Here is a 21175-nt window from a genome sequence, read left to right as displayed (position 1 = left end):
GAAGAGTTTTTACGTACCGCAACTTCACAACCATCGGTTCCTCCTTCATCTAAACATCATACTTCTAAGAAGGCTACGAAGAAACATAGTTCCTCTCCTTCTCCGCCAAGGCGTGTCCCATCTACAGCACCACCTGGCGGAAATCGCCCTCGGCCATCTTCTGTGTCGCCGAGGCGCACTGCTGGTGGCCGGTCAACTGGCCGATCGTTGGTGGCAGGAGCTGCTCCTGACCAACCTATGGATCAGGATCTTCTGCCTTCGACTGAATGCCATTCCATGCTGTCGGTCGCAAGCTCTGAGCAGTCGTTGAGTTGACAGCACCCTTGGTCACGTTCCTCCATTTTCTGTTCACCCTATGTCCATTATCCACTGGAATATCCGCGGCATTCGCGCCAATCGGGAAGAATTGTCGATCCTTTTACGATCCTACTCGCCGGTCATCTTCTGTCTTCAGGAAACAAAGCTGCGTCCCCGTGACCGCTTTGTTCTCCCTCATTTTCAGTCCGTCCGATATGACCTCCCCTCTGTTGAAGGCACTCCAGCCCATGGAGGACTCATGATTCTGCTCCATGATACTCTCCATTATCACCCAATCCCCTTAAACACTTCCTTCCAAGCTGTCGCCGTCCGTCTTTCCCTTTCTGGATACACGTTCTCTCTTTGTACGGTATACATTCCATCGTCTACACCAATGGCACGAGCTGATCTCCTTCATCTTCTTGATCAGCTTCCACCCCCCTATTTGCTGGTTGGGGACTTCAATGCCCACCACCCGCTTTGGGGATCTCCACATCCTTGTCCACGTGGCTCACTATTGCTAGACGTCTTCCACCAAGCGGATCTAGTCTGCCTCAACACTGGGGTCCCCACATTTTTGTCTGCCTCCACGGCAACTTTATCTCATTTGGACCTTGCGGTCGGTACTGTTCCGCTAGCTCGGCGCTTCGAATGGTTCGCCCTTGATGATACACACTCGAGTGACCACTTTCCATGTGTTCTTCGACTGCAGCCTCAACTGCCATATATGCGCTCGCGTCGCTGGAAGTTTGCCCAAGCCGATTGGACACTTTTTTCGTCTCTAGCGACATTCGATGACCGTCGCTTTCCCAGCGTCGACGATGAGGTCACACATTTTACCGACGTTATTCTCACAGCTGCGGAACGTTCAATACCACGCACCTCCGAATTGCCCCGGCGCCCTCCAGTTCCTTGGTGGAACGAGGCATGCCGTGACGCAATACGTGAGCGGCGACGTGCTCTTCGCATTTTCCGTCACCATCCAACTTTGGCCAACTGTATCCGATATAAGCAGCTCCGTGCGCGATGCCGTCGCGTCATCCGCGATAGCAAGAAGGCAAGCTGGAAATACTTTATTAGCTCATTTAACACCTTCACTCCCTCCTCGGAAGTTTGGAGTCGGCTTCGACGGTTCTCAGGCGCGCCTAGTTTCTCCCCGGTCTCTGGGCTCACTGTCGCGCATGATACCTTAGTGGACCCCGTCGCAATTTCTAACTCATTGGGTCAGCACTTTGCTGAGATTTCGAGCTCTTCAAATTACCCGCCAGCGTTTCTCCCGAAGAAACGTGCAGCGGAAGTGCGACATCTTGCTTTCTCCTCTCACAATCGCGAAAGCTACAATACTGTTTTCTCCATGCGCGAACTCCAACATGCACTCTCTTCTTCTCGCTCCTCCGCCCCAGGACCGGATGGTATCCATGTCCAAATGTTGCTGCATTTATCAACCCATAGCCTGCGTTACCTCCTTCGCCTTTATAATCGAATTTGGACCGACAGTACCTTTCCCAGGCGATGGCGGGAAGCTATTGTCGTTCCCGTTCCGAAACCTGGAAAGGACAAACATCTCCCCTCTAGCTATCGCCCCATTTCTCTCACGAGTAGTGTCTGTAAGGTTTTGGAGCGTATGGTGAATTACCGTTTAGCTTGGTGGCTGGAGTCCCGCAGTCTTTTAACACCAGCCCAATGCGGATTCCGAAAGCATCGTTCTGCCGTTGACCATCTTGTTGCTCTCTCCACTTATATCATGAACAATTTTCTCCGGAAACGCCAAACGGTAGCAATATTTTTTGATCTGGAGAGAGCATACGATACCTGTTGGAGGACAGGCATTCTCCGCACACTGTTCTCTTGGGGCTTTCGAGGCCGGCTGCCCCTTTTTCTTCGCGAATTTATGGCAGAGCGCACATTTAGGGTGCGGGTGAACACTACTCTCTCCCGTACTTTCTCCCAAGAAAACGGGGTACCCCAGGGCTCCGTGCTGAGTGTTGTACTGTTTGCCATCGCCATTAATCCAATTATGGATTGTCTCCTTCCTGATGTCTCGGGCTCCCTCTTTGTGGACGATTTTGCGATCTACTACAGCTCTCAACGGACCAGCCTTCTTGAAAGACGTCTTCAAGGATGTCTCGATCGCCTCCACTCGTGGAGCATCGAAACCGGCTTCCGTTTCTCACCCAGTAAGACCGTTTGTGTAAATTTTTGGCGACGTAAGGAGTTTCTTCCGCCCTCCTTACATCTAGGTCCTGTCAACCTTCCGTTTTCCGACGTCGCTAAATTCTTGGGTCTTATGTTTGACAGAAAACTGTGCTGGTCCTCCCACGTTTCCTATCTTTCGGCTCGCTGTCTGCGTTCGCTTAACGCCCTCCGTGTCCTGAATGGTACCTCTTGGGGAGCGGACCGAGTGGTCCTTCTCCGCCTCTATCGCGCCTTAGTGCGCTCGAAATTGGATTATGGAAGCATAGTCTACTCCTCTGCTCGGCCGTCTATTCTTCGGCGTCTCGACTCTATCCACCACCGTGGATTACGTTTAGTATCTGGAGCTTTTTACACCAGCCCTGTGGAAAGCCTTTATGCTGAGACTGCTGAACCTCCGCTGTCCAATCGGCGGGCAGTCCTTCTGAGTCGTTATGCTAGCCATCTGTCTTCCATGCCTGCTAATCCAGCGCATGACCTTTTTTTCGACGCCTCCTTTGATGTCGGGTATGCAGGCCGCTCCTCCTCCCTACTACCCCCGGGAGTCCGCTTCCGTCAACTGCTCCATTCTCTTTCCTTCCGCTTTCCTAAAACCTTCTTGACAACTTGGGGTACAGCACCGCCTTGGCTCCGTCCCCGGATCAACTTGCTCAGAGACCTATGTCAATTTCCCAAGGATGGTACCCCTACACTTGTTTACCGTCGGGCATTTGCTGCTCTATGTGCACAAATGACGGATGCCACATTTATTTACACCGATGGCTCGAAAACATCGTTAGGTGTAGGGAGTGCCTATATTGTTGGCGACACCCCAAATAACTTTCGGCTTCCCGACCAGTGTTCGGTTTATACTGCGGAGCTTTACGCTGTTCTCCAGGCTGTCCACTACATCCGCCGCCATCAGCGGATACAGTACGTAATCTGCTCAGATTCTCTCAGCTCTCTCCTCAGTCTCCAAGCTCTTTACCCTATGCACCCTCTGGTCCACCGGATTCAGGACTGTCTGCGCTTGCTCCACCTGGGGGGCGTCTCAGTGGCGTTCCTCTGGCTCCCGGGACACGCTGGTATCTGTGGAAATGAGGCGGCCGATATAGCGGCCAAGGCTGCAGTCTCTCTTCCTCGGCCAGCTATTCAGTCTCTTCCGTTTACCGATCTACGGAGCGTTTTATGCCGCCAAGCTGCTCATTTATGGCATGCGCATTGGTCAACACTTCCCCACAATAAATTGCGGGAAGTGAAAGCCCTTCCTTGCGCTTGGACCTCTTCCTCCCGAACGCGTCGTCGGGAGGAGGTAATTTTAGCTCGACTCCGGATAGGGCACTGTCTTTTTAGTCATCGACATCTTTTAAGCGGTGATCCTCCCCCACTCTGTCCCCACTGCTCTCAGCTGTGGACGGTCAGACACCTTTTAATTGAATGCCCCTATTTTAATCCGTTACGCTCCCGTCTACAGCTATCGCCTGATCTATCGTCGATTTTAGCAGATGACACGCGCTCAGCTGACCGCGTTCTACAGTTTATTAGTGACAGTGAAATGACGTCAGTCATTTGAAGCTTTTTTTTGGGGGACAACCAACCCCTTTCTATAGTGGAATTTTAAGCATTCCTTCTTCCTTTAGTTACTCAAATTTTATGATTTTGTTCCCATTGCTGCTGATTTTAAATTTCGTTTTTTTCCTGTTTTCTATGTCACGGGCTGGGCGCTAATGACCATAGAAGTTTTGCGCCCTAAAACCACAAACAAAAAAAAAAAAAAAAAAAAAAAAAAAGGGCTCTGTATTGAGTGTATCTCTATTTTTAGTGGCTGTTAACGGTCTAGCAGCAGCTGTAGGGCCATCTGTCTCACCTTCTCTGTATGCAGACGACTTCTGTATTTCTTACTGCTCCACCAGTACTGGTGTTGCTGTGCGGTGCCTACAGGGAGCCATCCACAAGGCGCAGTCGTAGGCTCTAGCCCATGGTGTCCAGTTTTTGGCTGCAAAGTTGCGTGTTATGCACTTCTGTCGGCATCATACCATTCATCCTGAAGCAGAACTTTACCTTAATGATGTCCATTCAATGTAGTGTAGACATATAGATTCTTAGGACTGGTTTTCGATGCCCGATTGACCTGGCTTCCTCACCTTCGTCAGCTTAAGCAGAAGTGCTGGCAGCACCTCAATGCCCTCTGCTGCCTGAGCAACACCGGCTGGGGTGCAGATCGCTCTACACTGTTGCACCTCTACAGAGCCTTTGTTCAATCCCGCCTTCACTATGGGAGTCTGATTTATGGTTTGGCGGCACCCTCAACGTTGCATTTACTCGACCCAGTGCACCACTGTGGCGTTCTCCTAGCGACAGGAGCTTTTAGGATGAGTCCGGTGACCAGTGTCCTACTGGAGGTTGAAGTCCCTCCATTGCAGGTTAGGCATGCACATCTGCCGGCCAGTTACGTTGCACATGTTTGTAGGTCTCCTGCACATCTGAATTACCGTCTCCTTTTCCCACCCATGGCGGCTCATCTCCTGGATCGGCAGCCCAGGTCAGGGCTTACAATTGCAGTTCGTACCAGATCCCTTCTTTCCGAACTGGAGTCCTTGCCTTTATCACCTATACTTGAGGTCCATTCACATACACCTCCATGGTGTACACCTAGGCCACAGCTTCGCCTGGACCTTCCACATGGCCCTAAGGACTCAGTTGACCCCACAGCTCTCCGCTGCCATTTCCTCTCGATCCTTGACATGTACCGAGGCCATGAAGTGGTTTACACAGACAGTTCGATGGCTGGTGATCACGTCAGCTTGCATATGTCCATGGAGGACATATTGAACAGTATTTCTTACCCGATGGCTGCAGCGTTGTCACTGCCGAACTGGTAGCTATATCTCGTGCTCTGAAGAACATTCGTTCATGCCCTGGGGAGGCGTTTCTTCTGTGTACTGTATCCTTGAGCAGCCTACAAGCTATCAACCTGTGCTACCCTCGTCATCCTTTGGTAGTGACCATCCAGGAGTCCATCTATGCTCTGGAACGGTCCAGTCAGTCAGTGGTGTTTGCCTGGATCCCAGGTCACGTCGGGATCCCAGGCAGCGAACTTGCCGACAGGCTGGACAAACAGGCTACGCGGAAACTGCTTATGGAGATCGGCTTCTGTGCAAATGACCTGCATTCATTATGACGCCACAAGGTTTTGCGGCTTTAGGAGACGGATTGGCATAACCTCAGTATGCACAGCAGCCTGCTTACCACTTAGGAGACTACAAATGTGTGGAAGACCTCCACACAGGCCTCTCGTGGGGACTCTATGGTTCTCTGTCAGCTCCGCATTGGCCACGCTTGGGTGACACAGCACTACCTCCTGCACTGTGATGACCCACCTCAGTGTCGGTGCAGCGCTTGGCTGACAGTGGCCCATATCTTGGTGAGCTGTCCTCCTTTGGCTGCCCTGCGACGGACTCTTCAGTTACTGCATTCATTGTCATTAATTTTAGCTGACAATGTCACATCGGCTAATTTAGTTATACATTTTGTACGTGATGGTGGGTTTTATCATTGTATATAAGTTTTCGCGCATGTCCTTTGTTGCTTTTTGTTTGCCACTTTAATGCTTAGACTGGATGTTTTAATGTGTCGCAGAGTAGCTGGCTTTTCCTTTTTATTGTCGCGGTCGGCCAGCCAAGGTCATCTACTCTCTTGTTCTTATCCTTTCTGCCTGTTTCTTTCTTCTCTCTGTGGTTTTCTTTACCTGTTTTGTCCATAATAGTGTTGGTTGTCCTGTCATTCTTCTGGTTCTTCCATTCTCCTGTTATTGTGCTGTATGTCTCCTTTCTTTTCTTCTTTCCCTCGTGTAATTATTTTACTGGGAACAAGGACCAGTGATATTGCAGTTTGGTCCCTTCCCCCCTTTTCTTTAAACAAACCAGCCAACTCACTTGTACATCTTCAAATTAAACAAGTACAGAGCTGTGTTCGAGGGCACAACATGTCTGATTGCTTGGCAATCTGGATGGCAAGTTGCTGGCATCTGGTTGCAGGCAATTGACTGGTGTGCCACTCTGCAGTCACACTGTCTGTGGAGCACTATTCAACTCCACAGGAAGTGATTAACAGTCGACAGGATACCAACACGCTTTGGCCATGAGTTCCATTTGAGTCACTCATTGTGCAGAGGGCCTTAGGAATCGAGTTTTGCTTTCTAAAGTTGCTTATATTCTTCCTCAGGTTTCAAGCTATGTCTGTACAAAATTTCATTGAATTCAGTTCAGCAGTTGTCGTCAAAATGTAACAGGCAGAGTTATTCCCGTATTTAATGTTGTCCATATGGATTAAACATGTTGAGGATTGTATAAGTGTTGTAGTCAATGTTGAGTCATATTACATAGAACATATCAGTTGATAAAAGCATTTTCACAAATGTGGTAAATTTCAAATGTCAAGAGTAAACAGCTTTTTCAAAGAGTAAAAATGTTTGGCCATGTCACATTGAAACTTTAAATTATGATCCCCCCCCCCTGCCAATGATCCAATTTTGTTTAAATAAAGCTCATATGATGCCCCAAGCTACACTCAAGTTACCTGTGAAAACCTCCATGAAAATCTGTTTATAATTTTCGGATATTAGTGTGTTCAAGCATATGATGGTTTTGCAGAACTTTTATTATTAATATAGATGACTACCTCTAAAATGGGTGCCTTGTATGGGCATAGAACTAACCACCTTGGGGCAACCAATACCCAGCTGCCAAACATGCAGTACAGCACGACCCAGTGTACCTGAGTGCTTGCTATACTTCAGACTATTTGGATACTACCACCCGTTACTAATTTCCCTGAAATCTGGAGTGCCACTAACCATCCAATACATCTTAGCATCCCAAAATAGTATTCAACTTAATCTCTGATAACACATCTACCCTCCCTCTTTTTTTCAATACTTTTTTTTTGTCCAGTTTCATAACTGCACTTTTCATCTATCTTGCCCCCTAATTTCTATATATATGTCTCTTCTTTTGTCTACCCTCATCCTGTCTACAGGGGGATCCCTCTCATTCTTTTAACCTTCCCCATCCTGTTCATCTCTCCCCTCCCTGATTGATGAAAGAACTGTTAGTTCCAAAACCTAAGTAATTAGTGTTTACTGACGTCAATACTCATTTTGCCTCCCAGAATTGAGTACTCGCCAGAAAGTCTGTCTGGAAACATCTCCCTCCCCCCCCCCCCCCCCCCCATTCTCACACACACACACACACACACACACACACACACACACACACACACACACAAACACATGTTCCATCTAAGTTTATTAATCCAATCTTTTTCTTTTTTCAGATGTATTTCCTGCCGTATTTGAGGGTGCAAGGCTGATTGTGAACAAAGGGCTTAGCAATTACTTTCAGGTATCTCACACAATAAACCTGAGTGCCATTGCACCATCAGGTTACCGATTTGGTGCAACATATGTGGGAACTAAACAGATGTCTCCAACAGAAGCATTTCCTGTACTTCTCGGCGATATAGACCCTGAAGGAAATCTAAATGCAAATATCATTCATCAATTTGGAACAAGAACAAGGACAAAGTTTGCAGCTCAGATACAGAGTAAGGTATTCACAGGAGTCCAGCTAACAACTGATTACAAGGGGGATGACTACACTGCATCATTGACCTTCGGAAATCTAGATATCATTAATGAATCGGGTAAGCATGTGTTTGGCAATTTCAGTGTCCCAACTAATATAATCTGAGTGTGTATTGCAAGTCTTAATTGAAAAAGTGGTCAGCAAGACCAAACATCATAAAAAAGGTGGCTTTATCACTTTGTGATCCTGTTGTTTTGCTAAGTGCAACCTCCTAATTTATGTCTACCTAGCTTTAAATGTCATTTCTTTATTATTCAGTTCTTACTTTCTATTCTATTTTGTGGACAGATTTGATTTATTATTTCTATAAAGGCTGACAGTGGTAGAGAAAATTCAACTATTATTAAATTTTTCCATTGGGCTTCAGTGTACTGTGAACATGTGTTGAACTTTATATTTGTATATATCATAGTTTTCAAGTAAGGTGTTCTTACAGGTCTTATCATTGGTCACTATTTACAATCAGTTACGAAGAATGTGGCACTTGGAGCTGAGCTAGGGTATCAATATGGAGCAAAGGTGCCAGGAGGTCAAATTGCCATAGTTTCAGCTGTTGGCCGATATACTGGTGAGCAATAAAGCTAGACAGAGAGGTGTTTTAGTGGTATATTATGACGACACCAGAGTAGTCTTTCATTACAATGATGCATACTGTTTTTAATTTTATGTATGCTGATATTATTTATGTTCCAAAACACTGTTGTGAATGAGAGAGAAATGTAATTTTAAGCAACAAATTTTATCTTTAAAATTAGTGTTTAATTGAACACTAGTCTGAATTTTCAAATAAAACTCCACCAACAAAGTTTCAGCTTCCTCTGGGGAAAGTTAAAAAGTTTTGGAAATGAACATTTGCAAATGATGTGAAGTTTCTTTTTCACATCATTTGCAAATGTTCATTTCCAAAATTTTTAACTTTCCCCAGAGGAAGCTGAAACTTACAGCATAGTTTTCTCTTACATGTTAGAGGACTTATTTTCCATGTGTACATTCTACCATTGCACTGACACTTTACAGCTGGAGTGAAACAAGGTGTTGGGCGCTATGCAGTCCTGTTTAATTTGACTGCACAGTCTATCATATTACCTGCACCATTTCTATTACATTCCACATCTTTCACAATAACAATTGTCATTTGTAAACGGAACAATTTTTGTGTCAGATCATTGACATACAGGGGGATCAAAAAAATCCAATAACATTTGAAAATTCAATACTTCACGGAATAATGTGGGTAGGGAGGTAAAAATTGATACATGTGCTTGAAACAACATGAGTTTGATTGAAACCAAAAAAAGTGCACGGAAGACCAAGAAATGACACTTCGTATGACACAAAAACAATAACTAGCATAGCAATTTATTTTTTAGCAAACACAGTATTCTTTGTAACAAGTGCTCAAATTGTTGGCTATCATTCATCAATAGTATGTGTTGTCGAGAGACAATGTTGGGAACAGGTGGTGCAATGTCACAGATTTATTTTGCTAAAACTGTTGTATTAATAATAAATGACAATAAAATGAAACACATCTTAATATTTTAATGAAGCACAGAATATGGGGCAGTTCAGTATGAAACATAGTATGTATTACAACTGATGCAGCTTTATGGTGAAAGCCACTTTAGGGCAAAATTTTAATTGACAAACTTATATTTTGTTGCCATTTTGTTTAAACATTACACACAATATTACTTAGTTTGCGATCCACTAAATTGCCAGTTTCTTACCATTGCTAATTCAAAGATAAGCTCTGCAGTTGAAGGCTGTAAGTGAGCAGCTTCTGTGGGTAAATTTCATTCTCTTCAATGCACAAAAAATTTTCTCGCACAATTACGTACTCATAGATCAAAACAACAACATAATTGTAGCTGCAGACTTGTAAAGTCATGGAATTTGTGCTGAGGAAATGTGAATGTCCTGCCCTAGAGAGGGAAGTATATTTACATAGTGAAAACGTTGAGAAAGGCTATTCAGGTGTTTACTTCTCTGCTCCCATCTGCAGTCACATCACTTAATAGCACTTCGTTTAATTTATGCGCCTTCACTTCTTGCTGTTTGTCTTCCAACTGTCCATAACCATTAGTGTGCAAGGTATTGTAATATTGCTGTAAAATGAATTTTTATCACTGCATTTAAGAGTTTTGAAGCACACTAAAATCTGAAGATACCATAGCATACCATAAACTTATTGGCATTCTGCACTAAAATGTTGTAAATTGATGTTGGTGTATTTAATCTACACTTTCAACCTTCTAACCCGTCCGTTGTGATAATTTATCGTCAATTTAAAAAGAGCTACTCTCCCGTTTAAGCACTCTGTCATAAGTAAATGTGTTTGTTCACATCCAAGGTTATGCTAGACCTGACTGTGACCATTGATCTGAAAACAGTGCATTGGTTGCACTCCGGTGCACAACATAACTACAGACTGCCTCATTATACTGCAAGCGATCACTGCCGAGATGATGAGGGAGCGGGAGGGCTCTCACTTCCCTAACCACCACCTGGTCTAAGTGGCCCTGTGCCCTCGAACTTCGTGATCATTTTCTCCACAGCGACCTTTATCCATTTGACTAATCTTCTTATGATGATAGGATCATAAAGCTGCAGTAGTGGACGCTCCATTCTGATTGTAAATGTTCACTAACAGTGTCTTTCTCTGGTGAAGTCAATATGCTGCAAGTGTGGGTGCATCTTATTCCCTCTCTCTTTAAAGCCCATTTTATACACAATTCTCATGTGGCACCACTGACGTGTTGCTGTCCAGCACTATCTGTTGGCCAGTTTTTGCACTCATTTCTGGTTTCAATACAACCTATGTAATTTCAGTCATGTGTGTCAAGTTTTACCTCTCTGCCTCCATTATTCTGTGAACTAGTGTATGTCTAAATGTTAACTGACCCTTTTGGTCACCCTCTATAACAAAAAAAAGCAGTGGAGCCAGAACAGATCTGCGTGGTGACCCCTGCCATCCTATCCTCTCTCTACCATCCCTGCTTTTTATGTCTCCAGTCAGATTCAGCCCTCTTCCTCCTTTTTTAGTAAAACATTCATCTTCCCACTTCTCAGATATCAAGTGAATCTTAAGCTTTTGCCCTAATCCCATAATGTTCAAACCTTCACAAAATTATTGTATGATCCGCACTATTGTTAAATCAAAGAAATTACCTGCTGTACTTAGCCTGTCATTTACCCCTTCCTAAAGACAAGCTGAGTTCTTCCTTCTCTTCCTCTTCATCCTTGCCTTTTCTCATTTCTCTACAGAGTCAGCATTGTTATATGGCAATGTTAGTGACAGTTGATGGCCAGTTACCCTTCCTGACACAACTGCTCCCTGGGACAGAATTTGTATACCCCATCTGTCTGCATCTAGAACAAATCTCATGTTTAAGTGTGAGAATGTTTTCCAGATGTTTACCTGAGGTGGTATATGGGTACCAGCCAAGTATTTACCTAGTTGGATGTGGGAAACACTCTAAAAACGACATCCAAGCTGACCGGGGTCTTACCAGACTTCATCTTGATCTAAAAGGTGGCTTTGGTCCAAGGCAGGCTCACCTCCCTGAATCCCATAAGTGTCGCATTAATGCGTTCAGCAGTTGGGCAGGTTTGAAGCCAAACTGAGAAGTCTTGACACTAAATTATGTATACTTAGTATGCAAGTACTATCATACACATTGCTTTCTTAAAGAAAAAAGAAAGGGTGCAAGGAAATAGACTGGTAATTTCCTTACAGTATTTTTTCACTCTTTTTGTAAAGTGGGTTCACTAATTTGTATTTCAATCTTTCGAGAAACTGACAAAGGTACATTGCACTAGTGACAGTACAGAACTGATGTAAGGTGCGGTGATCTTCATAATCCTAGTTGAATTTTCATCATGCCTGTGGGAGTCCCTACTCTTTAGTGATGAATAAGTGATTCAGTTTCATGATTGCTTATTTCCTGTAGTGGTATGCTTTGTAGTCATCTTTGAACACCAGTTTTAAAGATCTGCATTTTGACGTGTACCAATAAAATTTTAATTTGCTGCTGCTGAGAAGGGATTACTAAACATCAAAAATATTATCAAAAGTATAGATTACTCCTTACCATATGGAAAAAAATGTTGAGTCGCAGATCATGGCACAACAAAAAGACTGCTATCCATTTTAGCTTTTGCTGTGACCAGAGATTGTGGTCATGTGTTTGAGAGTTGAGCTTGCTTGAATGTGTGTTTCCTACTTCAAAAGAATACCTTTTGGCAGAAACCTAAAATGTATAGCAGTCTTTTCATTGTGCTTGCTTGCAACTCATTATCTCCTGTATATGGTTAGTAGCAATCTATCCTTTTCATAATATTATTATTACTCTGTCCTGGACTTTGATTATTAAATATTTTGCACAACTCTGGTGAATTACTTAACAGTTTCATTTCCACAGAAGAGAAGAGTAATATGTTGAGCAGTCACATTCTATGAAATGAAATGTCTTCAGTAATGTGATACATTTAATATTATTTACAATTGAAAATTAACTGTAGTTTAGGGTATGATACGGATTTAGCATTTAAAGAATGAGCCAGTGTCTCACATGTCTTGCACAACACTAATGTCACACCATCCCCCTCAGGGACTTACAAGTCTTTAGGGCACCAGCCTTTGCCCTACTTTTCCTTGCTCCATGTTTATCTTCGTGTTCTTCCCCCTCTGTCTTATGGCTTTTGAGCAAATAATTGGTGTGCACTTGGTCACCAGCCAGTATTGGCATTGCTTCCCCTTCCCCATAACAGTCTGTATTTTCACTACTAGGCCCTTCTTGTTCACTTAAGATGCTGCAATGCACTGCCTTTAAGTGTAGTCTGTCTTTCATTTCTTTACTCGTTGGTTCCTCTGATTTGGAATTTTAGGTCTTCCTTTTCACATCTTCTTATTTGCACCTTCGTAAAGGCAGCATATAAGGCCACATTGGCACCTTGTCAGTCTTGCGACTCGCTCTGGGGATGGCTGGACAATATGCGGCCGAAATATCAGAAGAAGAAATTCTAAACAATGGAAAATCCAGCATGTAATGTAAAAATATTATGAGAAGGAAAGTTGCTACTCACCATGTAATGGAGATGCTGAGTCGCAGATATTTGCTTGGCTGCATGCTCGAAATTTAATGGACTATTAATTACGCTTTTGGCAATGTTGACTGGAATACTCTCTTTCAAATTCTAAAGGTGGCAGGGGTAAAATACAGGGAGTGAAAGGCTATTTACAATTTGTACAGAAACCAGATGGCAGTTATAAGAGTCGAGGGACATGAAAGGGAAGCAGTGGTTGGGAAGGGAGTAAGACAGGGTTGTAGCCTCTCCCCGATGTTGTTCAATCTGTATATTGAGCAAGCAGTAAAGGAAACAAAAGAAAAATTCGGAGTAGGTATTAAAATTCAGGGAGAAGAAATAAAAACTTTGAGGTTCGCCGATGACATTGTAATTCTGTCAGAGACAGCAAAGGACTTGGAAGAGCAGTTGAATCAAATGGACAGTGTCTTGAAAGGAGGATATAAGATGAACATCAACAAAAGCAAAACAAGGATAATGGAATGTAGTCTAATTAAGTTGGGTGATGCTGAGGGAATTAGATTAGGAAATGAGGTACTTAAAGTAGTAAAGGAGTTTTGCTATTTGGGGAGCAAAATAACTGATGATGGTCGAAGTAGAGAGGATATAAAATGTAGACTGGCAATGGCAAGGAAAGCGTTTCTGAAGAAGAGAAATTTGTTAACATCCAGTATTGATTTAAGTGTCAGGAAGTCATTTCTGAAAGTATTCGTATGGAGTGTAGCCATGTATGGAAGCGAAACATGGACGATAAATAGTTTGGACAAGAAGAGAATAGAAGCTTTCGAAATGTGGTGCTACAGAAGAATGCTGAAGATTAGATGGGTAGATCACATAACTAATGAGGAAGTATTGAATAGGATTGGGGAGAAGAGAAGTTTGTGGCACAACTTGACCAGAAGAAGGGATCGGTTGGTAGGACATGTTCTGAGGCATCAAGGGATCACCAATTTAGTATTGGAGGGCAGCGTGGAGGGTAAAAATCGTAGAGGGAAACCAAGAGATGAATACACTAAGCAGATTCAGAAGGGTGTAGGTTGCAGCAGGTACTGGGAGATGAAAAAGCTTGCACAGGATAGAGTAGCATGGAGAGCTGCATCAAACCAGTCTCAGGACTGAAGACCAAACAACAACAACATTAATTACGCCGCAAAAAGTTGAAAATGCCTTCTCACCCATTTGATGCATAAAGGCTGACTGGGTAACGTGTCATTCCCTGTACTCTGTACCCCATTCGACAGGTAAGGTTTGCATGTAACTCCTGATAAAGATCAGTACAGATTAGTACTCCTGTTAGGAGAACCCCCGGAAGGAAGGAGCTAACCATTGGAGATGCTGGCAGTCGTGGATGTTCGAACCACAATGGGTGCACCAAACTGATTTACTCCACCAATGTCCAAGAAACAGAAATGGGCTCAAGCAACGAAAATAATGAATATCCCAGCTACACCTCGCTATCTAGTAGTATCATGCATGAAAGGTCATTTTGTTGGTTAAGTTAAATCCATTTGCCGTTCATTAAGGAGTGGCAGGCCCAGTGAAACCGTGCTGTCGCCTAAGTATTGGAACACTATTAATTGGGACTGACAGTGCCTTTCAGGCTCAAAAACTGTTTAAAGCTGTGCTCCTCAACTGATACCCTATTTGCATAGAGGCCCATTACCACTGAGTTACTTATGTGTTTTGCCACCCAGCTGTTTAATGGCGTGACTGATAGGGAAAGCCAAGGTTAGCTTTCCGATCAAGTTGTAAAACAAGTCTTGGATTACAAATAGGATAAATAACAAATTACACTCCAATTAAAAGTATTGTACGATTGATGTTTCTGTGAGTTGAGTGGTAGAGGCCAGGTAGCAGCCAATCACAGCTGTTTCTCGGACTCCACATGCTCGCTGTGTTGCCTTCTCTGCCAGCCTTGCTGGATGATGTGGATGCGTCTGCAAGGGGGCAGGCGTGACTAACCACCAGGGTGGGAGGGAAGGGGAAAGAGTGCCCAGTACACAGTGATTTTTGTATTGCACCAGGGTATAAAAGTATTTGTATGCAAACGAAGCAAAAGCTGCTGAAGTTAGTCTTTGGTAAAGTTATAGTTTGTGAACAAAAATTTTGAAAAGAAAATTGTCTTATTCATAGTCATTATTATACAATCATAAATAAACTGTTTGTATAAAAGCTTATAGTCTGACATAGCTTGCCTTAAGTGTGCATAATTTATGATGATGTTTTGAAATTAAGAAACCTGCAGCACTTAATTTGGAGAGCTTGTAGTGAAAAATGTGTTTTATGACCAGTGGACTTTATTTTTATGTATTTATTTGATCTGATTCAGAAAATGCAGCCATCATACCGAAATTATTTTCAAAGGTGGAGGAGATCCATATCTCATTACAGTGTGGGGTAAATACAATTTGTACACTCACAGTACGCCACCGTCAAAGTTGTGCTCATGCGCTATGCTGAATTCGTGTTTTGTGTTGCTGTTTCCTACCCAATTTTTCACATCAGTTGCATCCCCCCAGGGGATCCACAACTCTTTTGTGGATACGTGCTTAGCGAGCTCGGGACCCCGAGCTGATGTGGCCTTCCTTCCTTTCCGGGCTGCATACCTTCCCTTTCCGCATCCTTCCCCAACTCCCATCTTCGACCCCCCCCCCCTCCCCCCCCGGGCCCTCACCTCTGGCTCTTTCCTTCCCTTTCTCCCCCTCTGGGAGTATGGTGTGTGCCTATGTCCGGAGACGGACGCTTGTGAATGTACCACATTCTTCGCCTTCCTTGCTTGTATGTCTTCATCCTTCCTTTGTCCTTCTCTTTTCCTTACCTCTTCTCTTTACCCTTTTCTCCGCTGCGGCGTTTGAGACCTCTCTTCTTTCCTTTCCCTTTCTCTTTCTTCCTCCCTGTGCGTGTCTGAAGGCCGACCCACGCACTTCCATGCGTAGCCGGTGACGGGGTAACGCGTAATTCCCCACCCCGGGTAGACAGGTAGGACACGTACGTACCCCCTGGTAACGGCCAGGCCCAGGGAGGGGTGATTACCCGAGCTGATACCTTCCAAAAGTGCCGATTGGTCCCTCCGTCCGTTTGCCGGGAGGTGTGATGTGTGAACAATCACCTAAGGCGGGAGTGCCCTCAGAGAGGGCCCCCACAAGGGAGGAGCGCGCCATCGGAGACGCCGGTAATCATGGGGGATTCTTCCGCAATGGTTTCCTCACCTTCCACTATGTCTGCTCACAAACGTAAGTTCACTGAGTCTCAGCCACAGTCAGTTCTTCCATCGTTGCCACAGTTCCTTGTTGTTTCTCGGTCTGACGAAGGTCACGACTTCTCCACGGTCAACCCTTTCATTATTCTGAAAGGTGTCGACGCAATTGCGGGTCCTGTAAAGTCTTGTTCCAGATTATGGAATGGCACCCTGTTGTTAGAAACAGTCAGTGCCCTCCAGGCACAAAAATTGCTGCGTACCTCTCTACTACACACTTTCCCTGTCCGGGTGGAACCGCACCGTACTTTAAATTCCTCGTGTGGAGTCGTTTATACACGCTCCCTCGATGGATTGTCTGACGAAGAAATTCAGCACTACCTGTCTGACCAGGGCGTAACGGCTGTTCATAGGGTTATGAAAAGGGTTGACACGAACATCATTCCAACCTGCACTGTCTTCTTGACATTTGACAAAGTTCAACTCCCATCGAAAATCAAAGCAGGCTCTGAGATAATTTCCGTTCGCCCTTACGTCCCAAACCCTACGCGTTGCTATCGGTGTCAGCGGTTCAATCACACCAGCCAGTCCTGTTCCAATCCGGCCAAATGTGTTACGTGTGGCAAGGATGCCCATGAGGGTGCTTGTCCACCTCCATCCCCTCGCTGCATCAACTGTATGGGTGACCACGCTGCTTCCTCTCGAGATTGTCCCGTTTTTAAGGACGAAAAGCTCATCCAGGAAATAAGAGTGAAGGAAAAGGTGTCGACCTTTGCTGCTCGAAAGTTACTCGCCAGTCGACAGCCCACCGTGCCTCAAAAAGGAAAATACAGCACTGTCCTTGCTTCTCCTCGGCCAACAAAGGAGGCGGCCACGCAGACTTGCGACCTCACCTTTAGTGCCACGGTCGTCAGATCGGCCAGCGCAAAGATCGCCCGTTCAACCTCACCACTTTCGCCTGCCCACTCTCTGGCTCACCCTTCGTCGAGTTCTGCTAAATCTCGAGCCCACAAGTCAGACACCAAGACTTCGAAAAAAGAGCATACTCGTGAAGAGTTTCTTTGTACGGCAACTTCCCAACCATCGGTTCCTCCTTCCTCTAAACATCATACTTCCAAGAAGGCTACAAAGAAACCCAGTTCCTCTCCTTCTCCGCAAAGGCGTGTCCCATCTACAGCACCACCTGGCGGAAATCGCCCTCGGCCGTCTTCTGTGTCACCGAGGCGCACTGCTGGCAGCCGATCAACCGGCCGGTTGCTGGTGGCAGGAGCTGCTCCTGACCAACCTATGGATCAGGATCTTCTGCCTTCGGCTGAATGCCATTCCATGCTGTCGGTCGCAAGCTCTGAGCAGTCGTTGAGTTGACAGCGACCTTGGTCACATTCCTCCATTTTCTGTTCACCCTATGTCCATTATCCACTGGAATATCCGGGGTATTCGAGCCAATCGGGATGAATTGTCGATCCTCTTACGATCCTACTCGCCGGTCATCTTCTGTCTTCAGGAAACAAAGCTGCGTCCCCATGACCGCTTTGTTCTCCCTCATTTTCAGTCCATCCGATATGATCTCCCCTCTGTTGAAGGCACTCCAGCACATGGAGGACTCGTGATTCTTCTCCATGAAACTTTCCATTATCACCCAATCCATTTAAACACTTCCTTCCAAGCTGTCGCCGTCTGTCTTTCCCTTTCCAGATACACGTTCTCTCTTTGTACTGTATACATTCCATCGTCCACACCAATGGCACGAGCTGATCTCCTTCATCTTCTTGGTCAGCTTCAACCCCCATATTTGCTGGTTGGGGACTTCAATGCCCACCACCCGCTTTGGGGATCTCCACATCCTTGTCCACGTGGCTCACTGTTGCTAGACGTCTTCCACCAAGCGGATCTAGTTTGCCTCAACACTGAGGTCCCTACATTTTTGTCTGCCTCCACGACAAATTTATCTCATTTGGACCTTGCGGTCGGTACTGTTCCGCTAGCTCGGCGCTTCGAATGGTTCGCCCTTGATGATACACACTCGAGTGACCACTTCCCATGTGTTCTTCGACTGCAGCCTCAACTGCCCTACATGCGCCCGCGACGCTGGAAGTTTGCCCAAGCTGATTGGACACTTTTTTCGTCTCTAGCGACATTCGATGACAGTCACTTTCCCAGCGTCGACGATGAGGTCACACATATTACCGACGTTATTCTTACAGCTGCGGAACATTCAATACCACGCACCTCCGAATTGCCCCGGCGCCCTCCAGTTCCTTGGTGGAACGAGGCATGCCGTGATGCACTATGTGAGCGGCGACGTGCTCTCCTCGTTTTCCGCCACCATCCTTCTTTGGCCAACTGTATCTGCTATAAGCAGTTCCGAGCGCGATGCCGTCGTGTCATCCGCGATAGCAAGAAGGCAAGCTGGAAATTCTTTATTAGCTCATTTAACACCTTCGCTCTCTCCTCAGAAGTTTGGAGTCGGCTTCGACGGTTCTCAGGCGCGCCTAGTTTCTCCCCGGTCTCTGGGCTCACTGTCGTGTATGACACATTAGTGGACCCCGTCGCAATTTCTAACTCGTTGGGTCAGCACTTTGCTGAGATTTCGAGCTCTTCAAATTACCCGCCAGCGTTTCTCCCGAAGAAACTTGCAGCGGAAGTGCGACCTCTTGCTTTCTTCTCTCAAAATCGCGAAAGCTACAATACTGTTTTCACCTTGCGGGAACTCCAACATGCACTCTCTTCTTCTCGCTCCTCCGCCCCAGGACCGGATGGTATCCACGTCCAAATGTTGCTGCATTTATCAACCCATAGTCTGCATTACCTCCTTCGCCTTTATAATCGAATTTGGACCGACAGTACTTTTCCCAGACGATGGCGGGAAGCTATTGTCGTTCCCGTTCCGAAACCTGGAAAGGACAAACATCTCCCCTCTAGCTATCGCCCCATTTCTCTCACGAGTAGTGTCTGTAAGGTTTTGGAGTGTATGGTGAATTACCGTTTAGCGTGGTGGCTGGAATCCTGCAGTCTTTTAACACATGCCCAATGCGGATTCCGAAAGCATCGTTCTGCAGTTGACCATCTTGTTGCTCTCTCCACTTATATCATGAACAATTTTCTCCGGAAACGCCAAACAGTAGCAATATATTTTGATCTGGAGAGAGCATATGATACCTGTTGGAGGACAGGCATCCTCCGCACATTGTTCTCTTGGGGCTTTCGAGGTCGGCTGCCCCTTTTTCTTCGCGAATTTATGGCAGAGCGCACATTTAGGGTGCGGGTGAACACTACTCTCTCCCGCACTTTCTCCCAAGAAAGCGGGCTACCCCAGGGCTCCGTGCTGAGTGTTGTACTGTTTGCCATTGCCATCAATCCAATTATGGATTGTCTCCTTCTGATGTCTCGGGCTCCCTCTTTGTGGACGATTTTGCGATCTACTACAGCTCTCAACGGACCAGCCTTCTTGAACGACGTCTTCAAGGATGTCTCGATCGCCTCCACTCTTGGAGCATCGAAACCGGCTTCCGGTTTTCTCCCAGTAAGACCGTTTGTGTTAATTTTTGGCGACGTAAGGAGTTTTTTCCGCCCTCCTTACATCTAGGTCCTGTCAACCTTCCGTTTTCAAACGTCGCTAAATTCTTGGGTCTTATGTTTGACAGAAAACTGTGCTGGTCCTCCCACGTTTCCTATCTTTCGGCTCGCTGTCTGCGATCCCTTAACACCCTCCGTGTCCTGAATGGTACCTCTTGGGGAGCGGACCGAGTGGTCCTTCTCCGCCTCTATCGCGCCTTAGTGCGCTCGAAATTGGACTATGGAAGCATAGTCTACTCCTGCTCGGCTGTCTATTCTTCGGCGTCTCGACTCTATCCACCACCATGGATTACGTTTAGTGTCTGGAGCTTTTTACACCAGCCCTGTGGAAAGCCTGACACTGCTGAACCTCCGCTGTCCAATCGGCGAGCAGTCCTTCTGAGTCGTTACGCTAGCCATGTCTTCCATACCTGCTAATCCAGCCCATGACCTTTTTTTCGACGCCTCCTTTGATGTAGGGTATGCAGGCCGCCCCTCCTCCCTACTACCACCGGGAGTCCGCTTCCGTCAGCTGCTCCATTCTCTTTCCTTCCGCTTTCCTAAAACCTTCTTGACAACTTGGGGTACAGCACCGCCTTGGCTCCGTCCCCGGATCTGCCTGCTCCGTGACCTTTGTCGATTTCCCAAGGATGGTACCCCTTCACTTGTTTATTGTCGGGCATTTGCTGCTGTATGTGCACAAATGACGGACGCCACATTTATTTACACCGATGGCTCGAAAACATCGTTAAGTGTAGGGAGTGCCTATATTGTTGGCGACACCCCAAATCACTTTCGGCTTCCTGACCAGTGTTCGGTTTATACTGCGGAGCTTTACGCTGTTCTCCAGGCTGTCCACTACATCCGCCGCCATCAGCGGATACAGTACGTTATCTACTCAGATTCTCTCAGCTCTCTCCTCAGTCTCCACGCTCTTTATTCTGTGCACCCTCTGGTCCACCGGATTCAGGACTGTCTGCGCTTGCTCCACCTGGGGGGCGTCTCGGTGGCGTTCCTCTGGCTCCCGGGACACATTGGTATCTGTGGAAATGAGGCGGCCGATATTGCAGCCAAGGCTGCAGTCTCTCTTCCTCGGCCAGCTATTCAATCTATTCCCTTCGCCGATCTACGGAGCGTTCTATGTCGACGTGTTGTTCATTTATGGCACACGCATTGGTCGACACTTACCCATAATAAATTGCGGGACATGAAAGCTCTTCCT

General features: G+C 45.9%; 1 protein-coding gene across 1 annotated transcript in view; it reads left to right on the top strand.

The window, feature by feature from the left end:
- The window catches only part of LOC126419163 (mitochondrial import receptor subunit TOM40 homolog 1-like), a 67494-nt gene that overhangs the window by 15306 nt on the left and 31013 nt on the right, over window positions 1-21175 (top strand). The window contains exons 2-3 of the mRNA XM_050086289.1: window positions 7804-8172; window positions 8551-8682. Coding sequence (XP_049942246.1) covers window positions 7804-8172; window positions 8551-8682 — 501 coding nt within the window. The remainder of the gene's footprint in view (window positions 1-7803; window positions 8173-8550; window positions 8683-21175) is intronic.

This window comes from Schistocerca serialis, chromosome 9 (assembly GCF_023864345.2).
Source record: "Schistocerca serialis cubense isolate TAMUIC-IGC-003099 chromosome 9, iqSchSeri2.2, whole genome shotgun sequence".
Taxonomy (NCBI): domain Eukaryota; kingdom Metazoa; phylum Arthropoda; class Insecta; order Orthoptera; family Acrididae; genus Schistocerca; species Schistocerca serialis.
The sequence above is the reverse complement of the archived record's forward strand: the minus strand, read 5'-3'. Positions and strand labels throughout refer to the sequence as shown.